Source organism: Globicephala melas, chromosome 2 (assembly GCF_963455315.2).
Source record: "Globicephala melas chromosome 2, mGloMel1.2, whole genome shotgun sequence".
In the NCBI taxonomy this organism is placed as follows: Eukaryota; Metazoa; Chordata; class Mammalia; order Artiodactyla; family Delphinidae; genus Globicephala; species Globicephala melas.
Window position 1 is genome coordinate 109,235,009 of NC_083315.2, and position 22,765 is coordinate 109,257,773.

Genomic DNA, 22,765 nt, shown 5'->3' on the forward strand with positions numbered 1-22,765 from the left:
AAACTGGATCGCTGAATGATTTAATGTCTTAGCAAAGATGTAAGTGGTGAAGCACAGAAAAAGGATATGAACCCAGATGATCTGGCCCTGGAAACTACTCAAGCCTTATGCATACCACTTTACTTGCAGGCTGAAGAAAACATGGAATCCATGTATTATTATCACTGTATGATACTTTCATCCAGTATAAGCTCCTTTTTAGATTAAAAAATAAACAAAACCCATGAATCCCAGAGGTTATGCAACTTATACAAAAGCACGAAGGAAATCAATGGTACTATATATCCTGATTATATATAATCAGTTATTCAGCCCTTCGGGGCAGTACCCAAACCACTTGGCAAACATGTTGAAGAATGTATAAGGGTAAGACTTGGGATGAAGGAAAGGAAATGAGATCACGCTTAGGTAGCTGTAGCCCTCCTTGGAGTTGCCTTCATTTTCTCATCTCCTTCATCAACTATATACAAATGGTTATGAGATCTCTTTAATTTCAGCTCTAAAATATCTCTTGATCTCTGTACCTCATTTCCAGCTCTTCTGTCACTGCCTGAGAATAGGTCCATACCCTTCTGCCTGGGCTATAGTACTAGCTTTCTAAGGAGGCTCCCATCTCTAGATAGTGGGGAACAAATAACCAAATGGGGAAACAGCATTCTGCAAAAGTTATAAATAATACAGCATAATCTACTGTAAAAGATGACAAAAATTTCCCAGGAAAAAATGTGGGTTTTTACTATTAATAAAAGAAGGAAAGATCTAACACTTAGTTCTAAGACTTTAAAACCGTGATTTTATTTGAGAAATCCTTGTAGTCCTTGTCTATTTAATCACCTACAAGATTGATACATACACACATATAGACAATTAGAGCTCAAGTCCAAACAAAACAAAGCAAAAAAGGGTTGAGTCATATGAATGCAGTCCTGTTATTAATATGCTTTGCTACGGATGAATTACCATGCTTCAACAGAGATCCATCATGCAGAAGACTTCAGATAAATTCCATGAACTTTATTTACAGTTCAGTACCATACACTTGAACTTGACATTGGCTTTAGGAAAAGAAATTTCCATTTGCAGTGTTTTCCTACTTCATAACAGTAGTAACAATGCTAACCCTTTGGTCAAAAGACAAAGAAAGTTTGCCAGCCATGGGAGTATATATGGTGGGAAACTTCCATGGAGTTGTTTTTTTTTTCCCTCCATAACCCAACCCACCCACCCATGAGCAATCTTTTCCTGGCTTACTGGTTCTAAAAGCATTAGCTCAACCATGCCATGTTTTCCGAAAAAAAAAAAAAAAAAGCAGGGATTGGTGGGGGAAGCCAGCGAATTAGCCAGGAACAGTCTAGTTAGTACTAACATGATGAAAGGTCTCAGCAGAAAATGACATAAGCAAGAGAAAATTCTTGATGCTGTCTGAAGAGACAAGAGTGTTTAACATTCCTGAAAATTAATATTTTCCACGTTTTCTCACGTTATTACTGTACTATGCCAGAAAATGTTCCTTTTGGTGGAACATTGGTTAAACATGAGAAGACTCAGACTATGTGTACGTCAAACTACAGAATAAAATTTAATTTTTTTCTTAAACATCTTTATTAGACTATAATTGCTTTACAATGGTACGTTAGTTTCTGTTTTATAACAAAGTGAATCAGCTATATACATATACATATACCCCAAATCTCCTCCCTCTTGTGTCTCCCTCCCACCCTCCCTATCCCACCTCTCTAGGTGGGCACAAAGCACCGAGCTGATCTCCCTGTGCTATGCGGCTGCTTCCCACTAGCTATCTATTTTACATTTGGTAGTATATGTTAGTCCATGTCACCCTCTCACTTCGTCCCAGCTTACCCTTCTCCCTCCCTGTGTCCTCAAGTCCATTCCCTACAACTGCATCTTTATTCCTGTCCTGCCCCTAGGTTCTTCAAAAATATATATATATTTTTTACATTCCATATATATGAGTTAGCGTACAGTATTTGTTTTTCTCTTTCTGACTTACTTCACTCACTATGACAGACTCTAGGTCCACCCACTTCACTACAAATGACTCAATTTCGTTTCCTTTCATGGCTGAGTAATATTCCATTGTATATATGAGCCACATCTTCTTTATCCATTCATCTACTGATGGACACTTAGGTTGCTTCCATGTCTTGGCTATTGTAAATAGAGCTGCAATGAACATTGTGGGAAATGACTCTTGTTGAATTATGGTTTTCTCAGGGTATATGCCCAGTAGTGGGATTGCTGGGTCCTATGGTAGTTCTATTTTTATTTTTATTTTATTTATTTATTTATTTGTGGTACATGGGCCTCTCACTGTTGTGGCTTCTCCTGTTGTGGAGCACAGGCTCCAGATGCGCAGGCTCAGTGGCCATGGCTCATGGACCAAGCCGCTCCATGGCATATGGGATCTTCCCGGACTGGGGCACAAACCCGTGTCCCCTGCATCGGCAGGCGGACTCTCAACCACTGTGCTACCACGGAAGCCCTATTTTTATTTTTTAAAGGAACCTCCATATTGTTCTCCATAGTGGCTGTATCAATTTACATTCCCACCAGCAGTGCAAGAGGGTTTCCTCTTCTCCACACCCTCTCCAGCATTTATTGTTTGTAGATTTTATGATGATGGCCATTCTGACTGGTGTGAGGTGATACCTCATTGTAGTTTTGATTAGCGTTTCTCTAATGATTAGTGATGTTGAGCATCCTTTCATGTGTTTGTTGGCAATCTGTGTATCTTCTTTGGAGAAATGTCTATTTAGGTCTTCTGCCCAGTTTTGGATTGGGTTGCTTGTTTTTTTGATATTGAGCTGCATGAGCTGCTTGTTAATTTTGGAGATTAATCCTTTGTCAGATGCTTCATTCGCAAATATTTTCTCCCATTCTGAGGGTTGTCTTTTCATCTTGTTTATGGTTTGCTTTGCTGTACAAAAGCATTTAAGTTTCATTAGGTCCCATTTGTTTTTTTTTGTTTTTATTTCTCTTCCTCTAGGAGGTGGGTCAAAAAGGATCTTGCTATGATATATGTCACAGAGTGTTTTGCCTATGTTTTCCTCTAAGGGTTTGATAGTGTCTGGCCTTATATTCAGGTCTTTAATCCATTTTGAGTTTCTTTTGTGTATGGTATTAGGAAGTGTTCTAATTTCATTCTTTTACATGTAGCTGTCCAGTTTTCTCAGCACCACTTATTGAAGAGGCTGTCTTTTCTCCATTGTATATTCTTGCCTTTGTTATCAAAGATAAGGTGACCATATGTGTGTGGGTTTATCTCTGGGCTTTCTATACTGTTCCATTGATCTATATTTCTGTTTTTGTGCCAGTACCATACTGTCTTTATTATTGTGGCTTTGTAGTATAGTCTGAAGTCCAGGAGCCTGATTCCTCCAGCTCCGTTTTTCTTTCTCAATATTGCTTTGGCTATTTGGGGTCTTTTGTGTTTCCATACAGCTGTGCAAATTTTTGTTCTAGTTCTGTGAAAACTGCCATTGGTAGTTTGATAGGGATTGCACTGAATCTGTAGATTGCTTTGGGTAGAATAGTCATTTTCACAATGTTGATTCTTCCAATCCAAGAACATGGTATATCTCTCCATCTATTTGTGTCATCTTTAATTTCTTTCATTAGTGTCTTATAGTTTTTGTATACAGATCTTTTGTCTCGGTAGGTAGGTTTTTTGTAGGTATTTTATTCTTTTCGTTGCAATAGTAAATGAGAGTGTTTCCTTAATTTCTCTTTCAGATTTTTCATCATTAGTGTATAGGAATGCAAGAGATTTCTGTGCATTAATTTTGTATCCTGCTACTTTACCAAATTCACTGATTAGCTCTAGTAGTTTTCTGGCAGCGTCTTTAGGATTCTCTGTGTATAGTATCATGTCGTCTGCAAACAGTGACAGCTTTACTTCTTCTTTTCCAATTTGGATTCATTTCCTTTTCTTCTCTGATTGCTGTGGCTAAAACTTCCAAAACTATGTTGAATAATGGTGGTGAGAGTGGCCAACCTTGTCTTGTTCCTGATCTTAGTGGAAATTTTTTCACTTTTTCACTACTGAGAACAAAGTTGCCTGTGGGTTTGTCATATATGGCCTTATTATGTTGAGGTAAGTTCCCTCTATGCCTGCTTTCTGGAGGGTTTTTACCATAAATGGGTGTTGAATTTTGTCAAAAGCTTTTTCTGCATCTATTGAGATGATCATATGGTTTTTCTCCTTCAATTTGTTAATATTATGTATCACATTCTTGATTTGCATATATTGAAGAATCCTTGCATTCCTGGGATAAACCCCACTTGATCATGGTATATGATCCTTTTTATATGCTGTTGGATTCTGTTGGCTAGTATTTTGTGGAGGATTTTTGCATCTATGTTCATCAGTGATATTGGCCTGTAGTTTTCTTTCTTTGTGACATCTTTGTCCGGTTTTGGTATCAGGGTGATGGTGGCCTCGTAGAATGAGTTTGGGAGTGTTCCTCCCTCTGCTATATTTTGGAAGAGTTTGAGAAGGATAGGTGTTACCTCTCCTCTAAATGTTTGATAGAATTCACCTGTGAAGCTATCTGGTCCTGGGTTTTGCTTGTTGGAAGATTTTTAATCACAGTCTCAATTTCAGTGCTTGTGATTCGTCTGTTTATATTTTCTATTTCTTCCTAGTTCAGTCTCGGAAGGTTATACTTTTCTAAGAATGGGTCCATATCTTCCAGGTTGTCCATTTTATTGGCATACACTTGCTTGTAGTAATCTCTCATGATCCTTTGTATTTCTGCAGTGTCAGCTGTTACTTCTCCTTTTTCTTTTCTAATTCTATTGATTTCAGTCTTGTCCCTTTTTTTCTTGATGAGTCTGGCTAAGGGTTTATCAATTTTGTTTATCTTCTCAAAGAACCAGCTTTTAGTTTTATTGATCTTTGCTATCATTTCCTTCATTTCTTTTTCATTTATTTCTGATCTGATCTTTATGATTTCTTTACTTTGCTAACTTTGGGGCTCGTTTCTTCTTCTTTCTCTAATTGCTTTAGGTGTAAGGTTAGGTTGTTTATTTGAGATGTTTCTTGTTTCTTGAGTTAGGACTATATTGCTCTAAACTTCCCTCTTAGAACTGCTTTTGCTGCATCCCATAAGTTTTGGGTCATCCTGTTTTCATTGTCATTTGTTTCTGAGTATTTTTTTGATTTCCTCTTTGATTTCTTCAGTGATCTCTTGGTTATTAAGTAGTGTATTGTTTAGCCTCTATGTATTTGTATTTTTTACAGATTTTTTCCTGTAGTTGATATCTAGTCTCATTGCATTGTGGTTGGAAAAGATACTTGATATGATTTCAATTTTCTTAAATTTACCAAGGCTTGATTTGTGAGCCAAGATATGATCTACCCTGGAGAATGTTCCAGGAGCACTTGAGAAGAATGTGTATTCTGTTGTTCGGGGATGGAATGTTCTATAAATATCAATTAAGTCCATCTTGTTTAATGTATCAGTTAAAGCTTGTGTTTCCTTATTTAGTTTTATTTTGGATGATCTGTCCACTGTTGAAAGTGGGGTGTTAAAGTCCCCTACTATGATTGTGTTACTGTCGATTTCCCCATTTATGGCTGTTAGCATTTGCCTTATATATTAAGGTGCTCCTATGTTGGGTGCATAAATATTTACAATTATTATATCTTCTTCTTGGATCGATCCCTTGATCATTCTGTAGTGTCCTTCTTTGTCTCTTGTAATAGTCTTTATTTTAAAGTCGATTTTGTCTGATATGAGAATTGCTACTCCAGCTTTCTTTTGGTTTCCATTTGAATGGAATATCTTTTTCCATCCCCTCACTTTCAGTCTGTATGTGTCCCTAGGTCTGAAGTGGGTCTATTGTAGACAGCATATATACAGGTCTTGTTTCTGTATCCATTCAGCCAATCTATGTCTTTGGGTTGGAGCATTTAATCCATTTACATTTAAGGTAGCTATCAATATGTATGTTCCTATTACCATTTTCTTAATTGTTTTGGGTTTGTTATTGTAGGTCTTTTCCTTCTCTTGTGTTTCCTGCCTAGAGAAGTTCCTTTAGCATTTGTTGTAAAGCTGCTTTGGTGGTGCGGAGCTTTTGCTTGTCTGTAAGGTTTTTAATTTCTCCATCGAATCTGAGTGAGATCCTTGCTGGGTAGAGTAATCTTGGTTGTAGGTTTTCCCCTTTCATCACTTTAAATATGTTCTGCCAGTCCCTTCTGGCTTGCAGAGTTTCTGCTGAAAGATCAGCTGTTAACCTTATGGGGATTCTGTTGTATGTTACTTGTTGTTTTTCCCTTGTTGCTTTTAATATTTTTTCATTGTATTTAATTTTTGATAGTTTGATTAATATGTGTCTTGGCGTGTTTCTCTTTGGATTTATCCCGTATGGGACTCTCTGCACTTCCTGGACTTGATTACCTATTTCCTTTCCCATATTAGGGAAGTTTTCAACTATAATCTCTTCAAATTTTTTCTCGGTCCCTTTCTTTCGCTTCTTCTTCTGGGACCCGTATAATTCGAATGTTGGTGTGTTTAATATTGTCCGAGAGGTCTCTGAGACTGTCCTCAATTCTTTTCATTCTTTTTCCTTTATACTGCTCTGCAGTAGTAATTTCCACTATTTTATCTTTCAGGTCACTTATCCGTCCTTCTGCCTCAGTTATTCTGCTATTGATTCCTATTGATGTTTGTTTGCTCTTTAGTTCTTCTAGGTCCTTGTTAAACGTTTCTTTTATTTTCTCCATTCTATTTCCAAGATTTTGGATCATCTTTAGTAGCATTACTCTGACTTGTTTTTCAGGTAGACTGCCTATTTCCTCTTCATTTGTTTGTTCTCATGGGTTTTTACCTTGCTCTTTCATCTGCTGTGTGTTTCTCTGTCTTCTCGCTTTGCTTAACTTACTGTGTTTGGGGTCTCCTTTTCGCAGGCTGCAGGTTTGCAGTTCCCATTTTTTTTTGGTGTCTGCTCCCAGTGGGTAAGGTTGGTTCAGTGGGTTGTGTAGGCTTCCTGGTGGAGGGGACTGGTGTCTGTCTTCTGGAGGATGAGACTGGATCTTGTCTTTCTGGTGGGCAGGATGGCATCTGGTGATGTGTTTTGGTGTGTCTGTGGCCTTATTATGATTTTAGGCAGCCTCTCTGCTAATGGGTGGGGTTGTGTTCCTGTCTTGCTAGTTTTTTTGCCATACGGTGTCAAGCACTGTAACTTGCTGGTCATTGAGTGGAGCTGGGTCTTACCAGCTGGAGATCTCTGGGAGAGCTTATGCCATTTAATATTACGTGGAGCCGGGAGGTCTTTGATGGACCAATGTCCTGAACTCAACTCTCCCACCTCAGAGGCACAGGTCTGACACCCGCCCAGAGCACCAACACCCTGTTAGCCACACAGCTGTCCGGGCACCGTGTGAGAATTTGGGGATCGGGACAGAATTGTGTGGGTTAGCGTGGGGTCGCCACCTGCCCGCTCCCAGAGGAGGCTGGACCAGACACCGCTGGCTTCCGCAAAAGCACCTCTCTCATGTGCAGCTTCCTGAGAATGTGAGCACTCCTCCAATGAGAGCAAGAGGTGATGAGGCACCTGCTGTGTTCTCCAAATTTAATTTTTAATGAGGAAAAATAGAAAATATGGAGAAATGAATTTTAACAGTAAAATATTTATAGTCTGTAGGAGGAAAATTTCCAGAGCATGTTTATGTTCTGGAGCTGGTCAAAAGGCCACAGAGCGGATGTTCAGTGTCTTGCTCCTCTACCCCGCTTATCTGCTGCATTTTGAATGAAGCTGGTCCTTAACCACACCTCCAGGAAATGGCACATTTCTCTGGCTAATCATAGAATCCATTCTCTTCAGGGACTGGTTCAGGAATGAGTATGCTTATGAGCTCCTTTGCACGATGTCCTGAAGTGTCTTAGTAGCTATCATTTGTCTTGCCTCACATTATAATACGATACAATCCTGCCCATATCACAGGCACTAATTTCTTGTCAGGGCTGGGTAAATGCACACCAAGGAGACTTGAATTTCAGTTTAGTTTTGAGTCTATATCTAAAAACAATATTTTTACAACAAATCAGTATTTTTACAAAATTTAGTATACATGATAATTTCTAATGTGATAGCCAATAGTCACTTAAGCAACCCACATATGTTTACTCAGAACCTCATGTCTATGGTAACAAAAGGATGGGGGGAGAAGAAGATTGAGAAACAACAGTAAAGCCAAGTGAAAGACATATCTGCCTTGAGTCATGTCGGCAAGGGACCGTGTGTCTAGCAGTCATGTGTGGCTCAGGAACAGGAATGGCAAAAATGGATGTTAAAGTAATTCAGATTACAGACAGGTATAGCAGGGCCTGCTAAGGTGTAAGAGAATAACCAAGTAGTCGAGAGTGCATCAAAGTGATGTAAGACATGAATATAGTGGGCCATGTGCTGTGGGCAAAGAAGAAAGGGAAAAATATAGTCCAAAAATGGTAGGGAGTTAGTGATTAAAAGCTAAAGTGAAAAAGACAGGGAATGGGTGTGTGCATTTGGTGGCGATTGACAAGATGGAGGAGGGGTGCCGCTCAAGTGAAGATCTCAGAGCGGGGGCCACACCTTATTGGTGAGGTCAGGTCTGTAGTTACACTGAAGGTGACTGACAACAACCAGCAAAGGTAAGTGCTGTGAGGGGGAAACAGGGTTGTAATATGGAGGACTGGGAGGTTTTAAGGAAAATTTTTTTTTTTTTTTTTTTTTTTTTGCGGTACGCAGGCCTCTCACCACCGCGGCCTCTCCTGTTGCGGAGCAAAGGCTCTGGACGCGCAAGCTCAGCGGCCATGGCTCACGGGCCCAGCCACTCCGCAGCATGTGGGATCTTCCCGGACCAGGGCACGAACCCGCAGCCCCCGCATCAGCAGGCGGACTCCCAACCACTGCGCCACCAGGGAAGCCCCAGGAAAAACATTTTTACCATGTATTGAGAAAATCACAATGCTGAGTGTTAGAGTGGTAGGAGAATACCAAAGAAGTTAAAGGTGAATGCTAGAGATCTAAACATAATTGAATGTGTGTGTGTATATATATGAATAATTTAAGGTGAAGTGCAACTATGTGGAGTGTGAAAAGGGTTCAAAGGTTCAAGCTTCAAAATTGGAATCAGGCTGTTATAAAATGGCTCCTTTTAATTAGCAACCAGATAGCTACTGACAGAGTAGGAGAGGCTTTCCTGAGCCAGGTGCTGCGACAGCAGGTGAGGAAAAGCGCTGCCTTTAAATGCCCCCTCAGCACTGTGGCCAGGGACACAGGAGAGGCAGGACACAGAAAATAAAGGGTGGATGGCAAAAGAAGTGGAGTGTAGGCACAATGAGGTTCTGGGCTTGCAAAGACGGAAAGGAAAAGCAGAACGCTGATCCTTGTGCCCAGGGGCCCTCCAGAGGGCTGCATCATGTCAACGTGGGGCAGAGCAGGTCTGGCTCACGGAGGGCGTGGGAATAACATGCAAACGGGCAGTACCTCTTCCCCACCTCAAGAACACTCACACACAGCTTGCATTCGATCTGTCTGGTACTACTCTGAAGGGCTTGATAACAAAAGTAAAATGAAAAGAAAAATAAATAATTTCGAAATGCAATCTTGAAAATATTCATATATTTCTGGACACGGCCACAGTGAAAAGACTCATAAAACACATTCTTCGCGAAGCCGTCTTGCTATGAGTCTAATATGAATCATGGTGAGAATAGATCTGGTGTATGATGTCCTTGAATAATTTATTTCAGGCAGCCCCTAGTGTTCAGAAACAGGAAACTTAAAGAACAACATGTCTAGGCACTAGTTTTGTGTGGCCAGGCTCGGTGAGCCAATGTCAAGAGAGCCAGAGAAAAGTAAAAAGGAGAACTCAAAGCAAGTGATTTCTACCCCCACCCCCCAAATTTAAAAAATGAAAACTTTTCCTTTTTTGGTTTGTTTAGCAACGGGCAAACTTATAAACAACAGGAAAATTATTACTCTTACCTAGCTAAACCAAGTTGTTTTATAGGATCTATCTACCCAATGAAAGTGGGGCAATCCCAGGACCTGTCGCAATGATAGATCAATACAGACAACATGAATTGGACTGAATCAAAACAAAGACCAAGTGAATTATAATCAGTGCATCCAAGTACTGGGCTCTGGAACTTGAGGAAATGAAGCCTAGAATCATTTTTAAAGCGAATGAATTTCCTTTAGTCAAAGGGATAGCAAGCAAAGAAGGGAGAGAGAGCAATGTAATCTGTGTTTCTCAATAATGACTCAATTTTAACAAAAATAAACAATAAAAATCTGTACCTCTTCAGAATATTGCACTGATCATTGTTGTTAGGATCCCTGCTACAGGTGTTCTCTGGCATTTTTTTTTAAAGTTTAATTTTTTTTCTGTATCGACAGGCACAGTCTGATTACTAACTTCTAAATCCTAAACAAGAAATATAAATCTGGGCAGAGGGAAACGCAGCCATTTCTCACGAAGTGAGTTAGATAAAGTCACACAGCATAGCCTGACCTGCTGTAACTCCTGAGCTCTGTTTTCCACCTTGGTCTTGGCTAGTTGTTAATGGATTTCTGACTCGACTAAAGCAATCGTTCCCTAGCCCTTGGCTTCCAGACACTCAGTACATTTGGGGCCCTGACATCTGTCTTAGCTTCACCATTGGTGAGTTTGTTTTTGTTGGCTTTTACTGCTCTTCCAGATGATCTAAGGTAATGCATGAAGGTATTCATGTGTGTTGTTGGAAGCCTGGGGAGAGCGTGAAGTTGGGAGAAGTGACTGGGACAGGACTGGCTAGGGAAACAGCCAATTCAAGGGAAACCTTTTGCTTTTTTCAAAATAATTTTGAAAGTTCATATAGACAGAGCCCTAAAATTTCCTCATGGGGCCGGGTTTGATGTACGCTTTCTATGCTGCCTTAAAAACGTATGGCCAAGAATTCTCCAGATACAAATTATTTATCTATGGATAGAGGGAAAAAGTATACTACCTGACAAGACAACTTCAATAAGATCGCCTTCCTGGATATCGCTAGCCGTTTTCACCAGCTGAAGGATGTTTTCAGAGGTAGGGTCGTGGCGGAAAAGCAGGATCTTATCGTACATTCCATAGAAACCACATTCAGGGAACTGTAAATACAAATACCACAACAGGTTAAATGTCAAAATCTTCCTAAATTTAATCAAAACCAAATAAACAAATGTCAGGGCACCAACACAAACTAATTAGAAAAGTTCAAAATATCTAGAATATCAAAAAATAAAAATGAATGGCCAAATTGATATTGACATGACTCCAAAGCAGGAGGAAAGAAATCACATATCGTAAGGGCAATAATGACAAAATGATCTTCTAATTAGAGAGCAAGAAAACAACAGAATCTGAGATAAGATTCAAAGAAAGTCCTGGCAGTAATGAGGCAGTTAAGAAATACAACAGGTGGTAAGAACTGTGCATTTTCACATGATTTATAGCAATTCAATTACATTAAAATGGGAGTTTGTTACAATTCCATTACAAATATTGTTGCAATTTATTTGCAAAAAAAAAAAAAAAACCGTCAGTCCATTTTGGCATATTCAAAAATAAGAGATGACTCAATAAATCTAAACATGTTCTGTGTGTGGGCAGAGGTGTTATCTAGATTCTTTGATTCAGGAAAGCACCAGAGGAGACAACCCAACTCTCCCTTTTGTTGCTGCCCATACATTGCATTTAGTTTTCATGCAATCTAGGTTAAATAGACAAGTACAATAGCTAGAAGTCAATTCGTTTTAAGTATACATAGTTTATATTCTCCTCACAGGGATAAATCCAAGAGTTTATTACTCAAGACTATCTCCCAATAGCAGGCATATAATGAAAGCTAAATGAATGATATTTTCTAATGAGAAACCTAAAAAATTCTGATATTAACAATAACTATTAGAATATCAACAATTAATATTATTCCTTTCATTTCCTCTCTTCCTTCTAATGCAAGAAAGTACTCTAAATTCAAACCATAGTCCTGGTTGTTGAATTCCATCTTAAAAGTAGAATTATTTGATCAAAGGGTAGGAACATCCTTAAGAATCTTAAAGCCAACTTCAAACTTATCACAAACCACAATCTCAGGAACAGTGTAAGCAAAGATCCGTCTGTATTAGCATTGAATATTTTTATTAAAACAAACAACTTAGGCTAATGGGTATGTGAAAAGGGCTCTTTTCTTGTATATGATATTTTCACATAATTAGCAGTTGTTATTTCTTTTATAAATTGATATTTGCCATGTGTGGAAAAAGGTCATAAGTCAAGGAGAGAAAATTGTCTTGTTCCTGAAACTTGTGATATTTCTGACACGTATGTCAATAAAGGTTGACTTTTAAGGAGCTACTGTCATGAAGAAATGTCCAGAATATGAGATCTTCTGAAGATAAATACAATATATGATGCATTCTTCCTTATTTTTCTTATTAATAAAACTAGGGGCTACAATCATGTAAGACGTTTTGTGTGAATTAAAAATAAGTAAGTATATACAGAACATCCTCTTGCTCTTAAGAGTCTGTTGACAACCAGGCTTAAAACTACTTCTGCATATCACTTAGTAAAGTTGGCTTCTGTAAAATAAAATGTAACAGCTGAAATGATGTCACTGTTCCACTGCGCTAATTAAAACAAAAATAATAGTTCCTTTTTTTTGGTAATTTCTCCAATAATATTATTAGAGTGCAAGGAAAGGGAGAAACTAAAATACCATTTTCTAAACTACAGCAACAAATAGTTCATGTACTATTTTAAAAATCAACCTCATCTGATGTGTAATTTACAATAAATAAAATGGATATAAGTCTATGAGTTTTGACTCTTGCCCCGGCACGCATGAAACCAAAATCACAACCAAGCCATGAAACATTTTCATCAACCCCCCCAAGTTTTATTGTACCCCCTGCAGTTGATGCTACCCACAATCTTGACTCAACACAGTTTTATTTTGTCAGCAAAGATTAGTTAGCCAGCTATAGAATTTCATACAAATGAAATCATACAACATGCACTATGTACTATTTTTTTGGCTGGCTTCTTTTGCTCATTATGTTTTTGAGACTCATTTACACATAAGGTATTTGAGATTCACCTGTTTTTATTATGTTATTACCATTTCATTATGTGGATCTAGGATAACTGCTTATCTGTGCACCCACAGATGGACATTCGTATTTTTCCCCCCATTTGTGGCTATTACAAATAATAAATCTATGAACATTTATGTATGAGTGTTTCGATGGGTATATGGTTTTCATTTCTTATGAGTAAATATCTAGGCAAAGAATTTCTGGGGCATATAAATATATGTTTGAGTATATAATTATCTTAACGTCAGTAACACATTATACTTATCACTAGAGCTTTATACTAAGCCTGAATTCAGTTAGTGTAAGCTCTCCATCTTTTTCCTTTTCAAGATTGCTTTGGATATTATAGGTCTTCTGAATTTCCATACACATTTTAGAATCACTTTGTCAATTTCTACAAAATAAATCTGCTGTGATTTTTCAATGATACTACATTGAAACATAGATCAACTTGGGTAGATCTATGTTTTAACCATGTGGAGACTTCTATTTTGTTATGAACAAGACGGCATATCGCCCTATTTATTAGGTTCCTTTAGATTGCTCTCAAAAATGTTTTGTAGTTTTCAGTGTACATGTCTTAGATATAGTTGCTAGATTTATCTCTAAGTTTTTATATTTTTATGCTATTATAAATGGCTGATTAAAGTACAATAAACATACAGTAAAATTTGCCCTTTTTAGTGTGCAGTTCTGAAAGTTTTGAAAGATGTATACCATAACCACATGCCGTATATGTAGTATACACAACACAGCCAAGATACAGAACAGCTCCAGTCCCTATAGTTTGGTCTTTTCAAGAATGTGATATAAATGGTATCATACAGTACATACATAATTTTGAATCTGACTTTACTTAGTGCAGTGAAGCTGATATTTGTCCATGCTGTTGCATACATCATTAATCTACTCCTTTTCACTGCTGAGGATTGTTCCATTGTGTGTATGGATGGACCACAGTGTATCTAGTCCTCAGTTAGTGGAGGGGCATTTAAGTTAGTTCCAGTTTTTGACTATTACAAATAAAGGTGCTATAAACGTTCACTTAGAGGTTTTTGCCTGAACATAGTAAGTTTTTATTTTTCTGGGGCATATGGAAGTATCTGAATAACCTCATAAGGAACTGCCAAACTGTTTTCAAAGTGGCCATACAATTTTGCATTCTCACCAGCAACGCATGAGAGTTCCTGTTGCTCTGCATCTCTGACAGCGCTTGGCAATGTTGGGTTGTTAAATTTTAGACATTCTAATAGGTGTATAATGGTATCTCATAGTCTTAATTTACTTTTCCCTAGTGACTAATGATATTGAGCATCATTTCTTGTACTTATTTAACACATACACACACACAGACCCACCTGCTCAATTCATTTGCCCATTTTAAAAGTTGAGTTATTTGCTTATTGTGGAGTTCTGATAGCTCTTTATATATTCTAGATAAAAGCGGTTCACCAGATACGTGTTTCACAGATATTTTCTTCCAGTCTGTGGCTTGTCTTTTCATCCCCTTAACATTATTTTCTTAAGTTTTTAATTTCTATGAAACCCAATTTATCAAAATTTCTTGATGGGTCATGGTTTTGGTTTAATATTTAATTAATATTCGTATAACCTAAGGTAACAGGTTTTTTCTTATGTTTTATTCCACAAATTTTATTGTTTGGGGTTTTACATTTGGGTCTATGATCCACTCTGAGGTAATTTTTTAATAAAGTAAGAAATATGGATTGAGGTTCATTTTTTGCATATTCTGGAAGACCTGTATAAAATTGGTATAAATTCTTCCTTAAATGTTTGGTAGAATTCTCTAGCAAAGCCATCTGAGCCTGGAATTATCTTTTTTTTGGAAGGATTAAAATTATATATTCAATTTTCTTAATAGATATATCACTACTTAGATTTCAATTTCCTCTAAGTGAGCTTTGGTATTTTGAATCTTTCAAGGAACCAATTCATTTCATCCAAGTTGCTGAACTTACAGGCAAAAAGTTTTTTCATATTATTCCTTTGTCACCCTTTAATGTCTGTAGTGATGTCTATTATTTTCTTGTATTTGTAATTTGTGTCCTCTCTCTTTTTTGCTTGACTGGTCTGGCCATTGGTCTATATATCTTTTTTTATGTCATACTGTTTGATTACTATAATATATTTTGAAATCAGGAAGTGTCATGCCTCCAGCTTTATTTTTCTTGCTCATAATTGCTTGGGCTATTTGGGGGTCTTTTGTGATTCCATATGAATTTTAGGATTGTTTTTTCTACTTCTGTAAAAAATGCCTTGGGATTTTGATAGGGATTGCATTGAATCTGTGGGTTGCTTGGGGTAGTATGGACATTTTAACAATATTAATTCTCCCAATACATGATCATGTGATGTTTTCTATTTATTTGCCTTTGCTTAAATTTCTTTCAGAGATCTTTTAGTGTACAAGTCTTTCATCTCATATTTTCATGTAACCATGAAAGTTCTTTTCTGCTAAGTCCATCACCTCTATCATTTCTGAACTGTTTCTATTAGCTCTTTTAATCCTGGTTATGGGTCACATTTTCCTGTTTTTTTTTATTTTTTTATTTTTTTATTTTTTTGCGGTGTGCGGGCCTCTCACTGTTGTGGCCTCTCCCGTTGCAGAGCACAGGCTCCGGACGCGCAGGCTCAGTGGCCATGGCTCACGGGCCTAGCCGCTCCGCGGCATGTGGGATCTTCCCAGACCGGGGCACGAACCCGTGTCCCCTGCATCGGCAGGCGGACTCTCAACCACTGCGCCACCAGGGAAGCCCTTCCTGCTTTTTTATACCTGTGTTTTTTAAATTAGATGCCAGATTTTATGAATTAATGTGAGCAGTTGTACGTTGTTGTCTTCCTTTAAAGAACACTGATATTTGTTTTGGCAAAACATTAAGGTACTTGCAGACTGGCTTTATCTTTTCAAGGCTTACTTTTAAGCTTTGTTATGGCAGCTCTAGAATAATAGTTGTTCTAGGGATAATTCAGTCCCACTACTAATGCATGACTCTTTATCTCTATAGAACACTTCAAATGTTCAGTGAAATCTCTTCTATTTGTCTGGTAGGAACTCGACCATCTCTCAGCCCTATATGGGCTCTGAAAAGTTTTCATTTCAGAGCTTCCCAACAGTTGCTCTTTATTCTGCCTTATAGATTTTTACCCTATGGACTTGTATTCAGTCTAATATTCAAGTGGACCCTTAACAAGATTTCTGGAGCTCTTCCTTTGTATAGGTCCTACCTTTCCAGTATTCTTCCCCTAAAAATTCTGTTGACTTGGGCACCTTGAGCTCTATTACCTGTCTCCTCTATGCAGCCACAGAACTAGGCTCTTCTTGGGTTCTCTCTCCCTGCACTAAACCTCAGATGACTGTAACACCTACCTTGTTTGTTTCCTTTTCTCAGGGGTCACCCTGCATTGCCTGTTGGCCAGTGTCTATAACAGGTATTTTATGTATTTTGTATTATTTTCTATTTGTTTGGGGCAGGTGAGCACGTCCCATACCAGATATTCCTTGTGAATGAAAGCCAAAGTCTCATGTGCTTTTTAAATATAGAATACCGATCTTTTCTACCCAAACTTTTGACTACTTAATTCTACGCAAATAGCATTTGCAAGAAAAGTAAATTAAAGAAAAATAAAACATCCATAGTTAGTAAGAGTACATTTTTAATATTACATTGAAATAAATGCAAAGTATATTTAATGAAATAAGAATTAAAAATTAATAATTATCATATAACTCTCAAAACATAGTTTGACCTATCCTGAGTTAAACTTTAACTGTTAAAGGATTGTCCCTGATTGGAATACAAATGTTCTTCAAAATATAATACACTAATTAATGCAGTTCCTCTTACCATATTCTTTCAAAAACCATGGGTAGCTGATTCTGACTCAAGAGAGAAGAGAAAATTCAAGAGGTTCAGTACTTGAGCTGGAGTGAATAGAAAATAACAGCTGGAAAGGAAGAGATGAAACAGCAATTGTTTCCCCAAAGAAGAGCTAAACTTTACTGCATCGTCTAACAAATACCTTGTCAATGAGCCTGTGTGGTGGAAGAATAGGTGGGAATACTGAAGAGGGGCTTAGGAGACAAGGATTCTGCTGGCTCATCACAATGTCAGCGCAACCTGGCCTCTATGCACATGTCCCTTGGACATCTGTATATACCATTCCCTTGTGGTCCTGTATTGCTGACATGTGGACATCACACTCTGTGTCGTGCTTCTTTGTAAGACCATGGGTATAGTGTAATCAAAGATTTGGTATTCAAGTAAGGCTTGAATGCCTCACATCCCAATTATGTTTCTTTCTAAGGGTGACTCAAAACATTTGGAAAAATCAGAATAAGTAGAATAATACCAATATATGCCACACATTAAAGCTATTATTTTAAAAGGCTAAATTGAAAAAATGAAGTTAGTGTTATAAATGTTCTTGAAGGTTGTTTGTCCAATATATAAATGACTGAGGTGTGGATAGCCACTCTCCCACATTCCTTCCTACTGGGTCACAGACATGGCTTTTCTCTCTTCATTAACAAGACATTCAGAAACAGGTTGTAGAGCCTTGTGAAGCAGGGCACAGGGGTGAACATGGAGATATAGCCTCTCGGGACAGCTGTCATGGCAGCAGAAGTTAAGGGTTCGATTTTTTTTAAGATTGTACCTTTTTTTTTATTGACCAGAATAAAATATATGCATATTTGTCTTTCCCTGTTAAGAGAAAACCTTTTCTTTTATGTAACATTCTGCTTGAATGGAAACTATATACAGTAAGACTTTCAAAAATTATATTTAAAAATGATGCCTGGAAGGTGAAAAGCGTAAAGGAACAATGCCTGACAACTGAGAAGAGAACATATTGGGGAAAACACTCATGGAACAACATTCCCTAATTTGGTCATAATCATCTGTTTTTATGTGAAGGTGTGTGAGCTTTGAAACCTGAAAACCCTCATTAAACTAAACAGGCTTTCAGAAAGGCTCGGAGGCTTGTACACTCAGCTGGCGCTTATTACAAGATCAGTGCTGTGTTTCTCAGAGGCTTTGTGGTTGTGAGCCCAAACATCTGAGATAAGTGACTTCAAGCCCTCTCCAAGTTCGACTCTAACAAACCTGGCCACTGTGAAAATACGGCCAACAATCCTGGCACTGGTCCTTAGCTCTTTAATTCTACCCTATGCTGGAAATCTCTGTACTGCTGTGTGTATCATTTGGCATTTTTTGACCACAGAGCACAATTTACTGTTACATTTCACTATAAATTCTTGGCTGGCCAGACAATGTGCTCCAGAGTAGAATAAATATATGTTTCAGTGAGTAGCTGAAATGTGACCTGGCCAAAGAGAACTCTAGGGAACAAAGGGTGCTCTTCCACAGTTGAGGCCAATCGCAAAGGGCGAGGAACAAGCAATATCAGAAATAAATTAAGCCATGACTCAGTCAAGCAGAAAAAGAAAGAGAGAAATGGCCTGATTAGGAAATGAAAATACACTGCAGTTTACTTTTGCTAAAAGGTGATGAAAGTCCTGAAATTAAGTTTTTCTGCTCAATAAGAGAACACATCAGGCAGGTGAATACAGCACTCTTCTCATCAAAGATGATTCCCAAGTCATTTTCCAAGGACTCTCCTGTTTACAACAAGTAGTGCCATGACTGGTCACCCTTAATGAGCAAAGAAATTAAAAAGGTGCTACCGCTTCCTAGCTTGACCAAAATCCTCCCTTTGTTGCTGGAGTACAGGACAACATGGACACCTTGTAAGCAACTATTTTAACGAGAATTCCTAAACCACTGGGTGAAAATGCCTCTGGATTCTCCTTGGAGGAGTTGCACCTGAGTGATCTCTGGATTCCCTTGGAGGAGTTGCACCTGAGTGATGCGGCCATTGAGCTGTAAAAAGCAGGAAAGGGCAGGCACTTAAACATGGTTCTGAAAGCAGTAGATCCTTAAGATCAGTTGGATCCTTCCAAGGGGTCTCATGGGCGAGAACTAAGACACGAGTCATAAACTTGTATTATTAACTTTGCCTAGGAAATTAAACCTATCCCCTTTTTTAAAAAAGCATCTAATAACAGATTGAAAATTTAAGTGTATAAAATTTAAGTAAATGAAAAAACAACACAGTGAATAAACATTGGGTGAGTGTCATGTACATAGCACTACAGCTATAATGACAAAAAAAAAATCATGAGATTGTTCAAGCCCACTAAAAGCATGAACACTAAATTTTCACTTAGAAACACAAGTTATAATGTGTCAACGAAAGCATAAAAGAAAAAGTGAATAATCTGTATTATTTGCAGGCATAGTTCTGAAAAGTGTTCAAATTTGGGCACAGGATCTTTTATTTGGTGATTTCATATCCTCAAAAGGAGGCACTTGAAAAGAATTCCACACTATGACCACATAGCTATGTGACTAGTGTCTGAATGTAATCTTAGGAAACAGAAACCAGAAAAAAATTTTTAGACCTTTCTTTTTTCTTCCCCTCCCTCCCTCCTCCACCCAATGCCACCCAAGCTAGGCAGAAAATGAATAGCGCTGAATCAAAATAACTAAGAACTACTATTAAAGGTAGCACTTTACTATCTTTCCTAGTGGCAATCTATTTTCCTAGAGATCCCTGGTTGAATCATTCATCTCTCAGTCTGAAAGATGTGATTCATATAAATAAATCTGCAATACCTACTTTCATGAAATAGTTTTTAAAAGCCTATGAAAAATTTCAGTTTCTGAAATAAAGACTAAATGATTAATTACAGTGTTGACTTTATGAAGATTCATTATACATTTCCCAGCCATGAAAAACGGCACTGTTGTCCACTGCAGAGCATCATTCTCCATTTGACTTTGCTATTTTCTGGGCCATGGGCGTACTGTCCAAATGCAGATCACCCTGGCAAACAATCACAATCCTTGCCTTGCTTCCTCTGTCGTTCCTTCTCTCACATGAGCACCTGCAATCGCAATCATATGACTCCCCATTCCACAAACCCAATGCTGCCTTTGAAAAGGTATGCCTAACACCAGGGGTCTATCAATTTCAGAAATCTTCAAGGTCCAAACCTAGAAACAAGTCACTCTAGTTAGTCCTCCTTTCTCCACTCCACCGCCAAAAACTTCCTCTTCTCATTCAAGACAGAACCTGAGTTTATTCCGCTCTTGCCTTCCTACAGGCAAATCTAGAATCTGAAACACGGATTTTCTTCTGCTTAGACCTCCTTTTTTTAGCCCTTCTCCTTTCCGTTAAATTCAAAATTCCCTTGTTTAAACAATCATTTTCATTCATAATTTTAAATTTGGACCTTAGCCTTGCCCTCTATGTTTTACAGTAAAAAAGTAAAAGGAATAAGATATCTGAGAAAAGAAAGAATATACTTTATCAAAAAGAGGTCTGCTTGAAATCTTCTGGAATTAAAGTTTAGATTAAAGGTGAAATGGTAGATTTTGATTATGAGATCTGAAAGTCAGATATACTACAAGACACAGAACATGCATAAAACCTGAACTTGCAATACCGTTGGAGAATAAAGCTAGACTATAAATTCTTCTTCCTTGGGCATATATTGACGTTCTGTATCAGATATTGCTAAAGAAGTCTGTCTAATAAATTATATGCTTATCATTAAGGCAGCAGATGTGACTAAGTGTGATGCTTAATTGTTGGCAGAGACTTTTATTCTATTTCAATTTGAATAATATGTCACCTATTAAAAAGACAAAAGCAATAAATGACTTAATACATCATTAACTCTAATGCTGCAACGTCTGCGTATAGACTTCCTAGAAGTATTTTAAATCATTATTTTGTTGTATATAATTTTTAAGTTTTAGAATAAAGGTTCACATCAAGCAATTATAGGTGGTAATAATTAATGAGAGCCTCACCATTGTTGTGTAAAAACATATTATCCTGCATTATAGCTTGACAGATTACTAGTCAGTGATAGCTATTAGAAGTCTTAGTAGGCACTGTGAAATTATTCACACAACAGTAATTAGGTGTGTGGATGTGCAGCTTGAAAATGGAAAAAAATGTACTTCACACTCTTTGTCTCACTCTGAATAAAACTGTCATTATAGCATACTGTAGATTTTTTACATTGCATAATAAGGTTACATGTTTGCTCATTAATGAACTAATGATAATTGATGCATGTACTGGATAAAATGAAGACTGTGACAGCAACTAAAAAGGTTTTACCAAAAATTAAGAATCATTAACTTTGGAAAAGAAAAACTGCTGCATTATGTATCTTGTCATTTAGAGATAAGAAGACTGGTGCCCAGAACATATTACCAAGGTGGCAATGCTAGGTAATGCCAGAACAAGGTGAGTGGCCTAGTCTCTTAAAACATACTCCTTGATCTTTCCTCTCAGTTCTGCTTCTCTTAGAAAGAAAATGCAGGAAGAGTAGCCAAATGTCCAGCAAACAGTGACTCAGAATTGCAAATTCTGAGCACTTTTCTTGGCCAGAAAGTACAGACCCAGGCCTCTAGATTTTGGATTCTGAACAAACCAAGGTAAAATGGCTTAATGAGCTTTGTAGCAGCTATTCCCTGGCAATCTCCAGTTCTTACTAGACAGACAAGTCATTAAAAGGGTAGTGACAGTGAGGTAGCTCATTGAAGGCTGGCTGACAGCAGAATGGCAGCTTACAGCAGCAGAAAAACTGGCTGAGGTCATTAAGACAAGGGGCTATTAGCCTTATGCATCCCACCCTCAAAGCAGCATTGCATTACATGGAACTGCAACTAATATTTACAGAATTATTGACCTTTTAGATAAAAAGAAACATATACATAGTATTGACCAATACATTTGAAAAGATTTCCATTAAATTATCTAAAATAAAATTGAAAAATAAAATGTACTCTTATTTGTTAAGTTTGTACATCTGAATACCACCTTCATTGATGATGATAAAGAAAGGCTAACTCTATTAGGGTACACAATTTGGGTTTGTATTTCAGATGCAGGAAGTATAATTTTCCATTATATTAAAACTAAATTTTAACATTAAACATACATAGGCCAATGACTAGGAAATGCTGATTTAATAGCACACATTTGCAACAAAGTATATATGTAATCCTTAAAGATGGTACTAACTTCAAATAATTATCGGACTCCATAAACAGTTTACCAATTTAGGAAAGTCAGTTTAAAAAAAAAATCAATCTTCAGCAAAATAACTAAATAAATAAGTAAACCATCTCCTTTTTAACTGTTTACTGTCATGTTATAAAATGTTTAATTTTACTAAATTAATTTTATTCTAGGTAATTTTCATTAAAAAGAATAATGGGATAGATCTAAGTACGTGTAAAAATCAGGGATTATAACAACACTGGAGATAGATGCGGAAGAGAGGAGAACTTCCTGGATCATAAATACAGAACCTCAGGTCATAAATACAGAAATAGACATTTCCTAAGAGTTTGGAGGTAAAATACTTTTCTTACCAAAGCTATCTGAACGATATGCCTTAGAGGAAAAAGGAATGAGTATAGACACTGGCTTTCCAAATGAAATTGAAAAGCTGATGTCATGAATCCAACACTCATGACGAGAGCTTGCCTGGATCACCACAGCACACAGAATACACATAACACCTCTCACA

The 22,765-nt window shown here is 37.5% G+C and overlaps 1 protein-coding gene across 3 annotated transcripts in view; it reads right to left on the reverse strand.

Moving 5' to 3' along the window:
• PRKD1 (protein kinase D1) overlaps positions 1–22,765 on the reverse strand; it is a 334,300-nt gene that overhangs the window by 150,862 nt on the left and 160,673 nt on the right. For 2 of the 3 annotated variants that reach the window (XM_030854701.2, XM_060294694.1), the window contains exon 2: positions 10,998–11,136. In XM_030854701.2, the coding sequence (XP_030710561.1) occupies positions 10,998–11,136 (139 nt within the window). Of the gene's footprint in view, positions 1–10,997; positions 11,137–22,765 lie in introns of those variants that run through there. The other variant, XM_060294695.1, reaches the window with a different exon arrangement.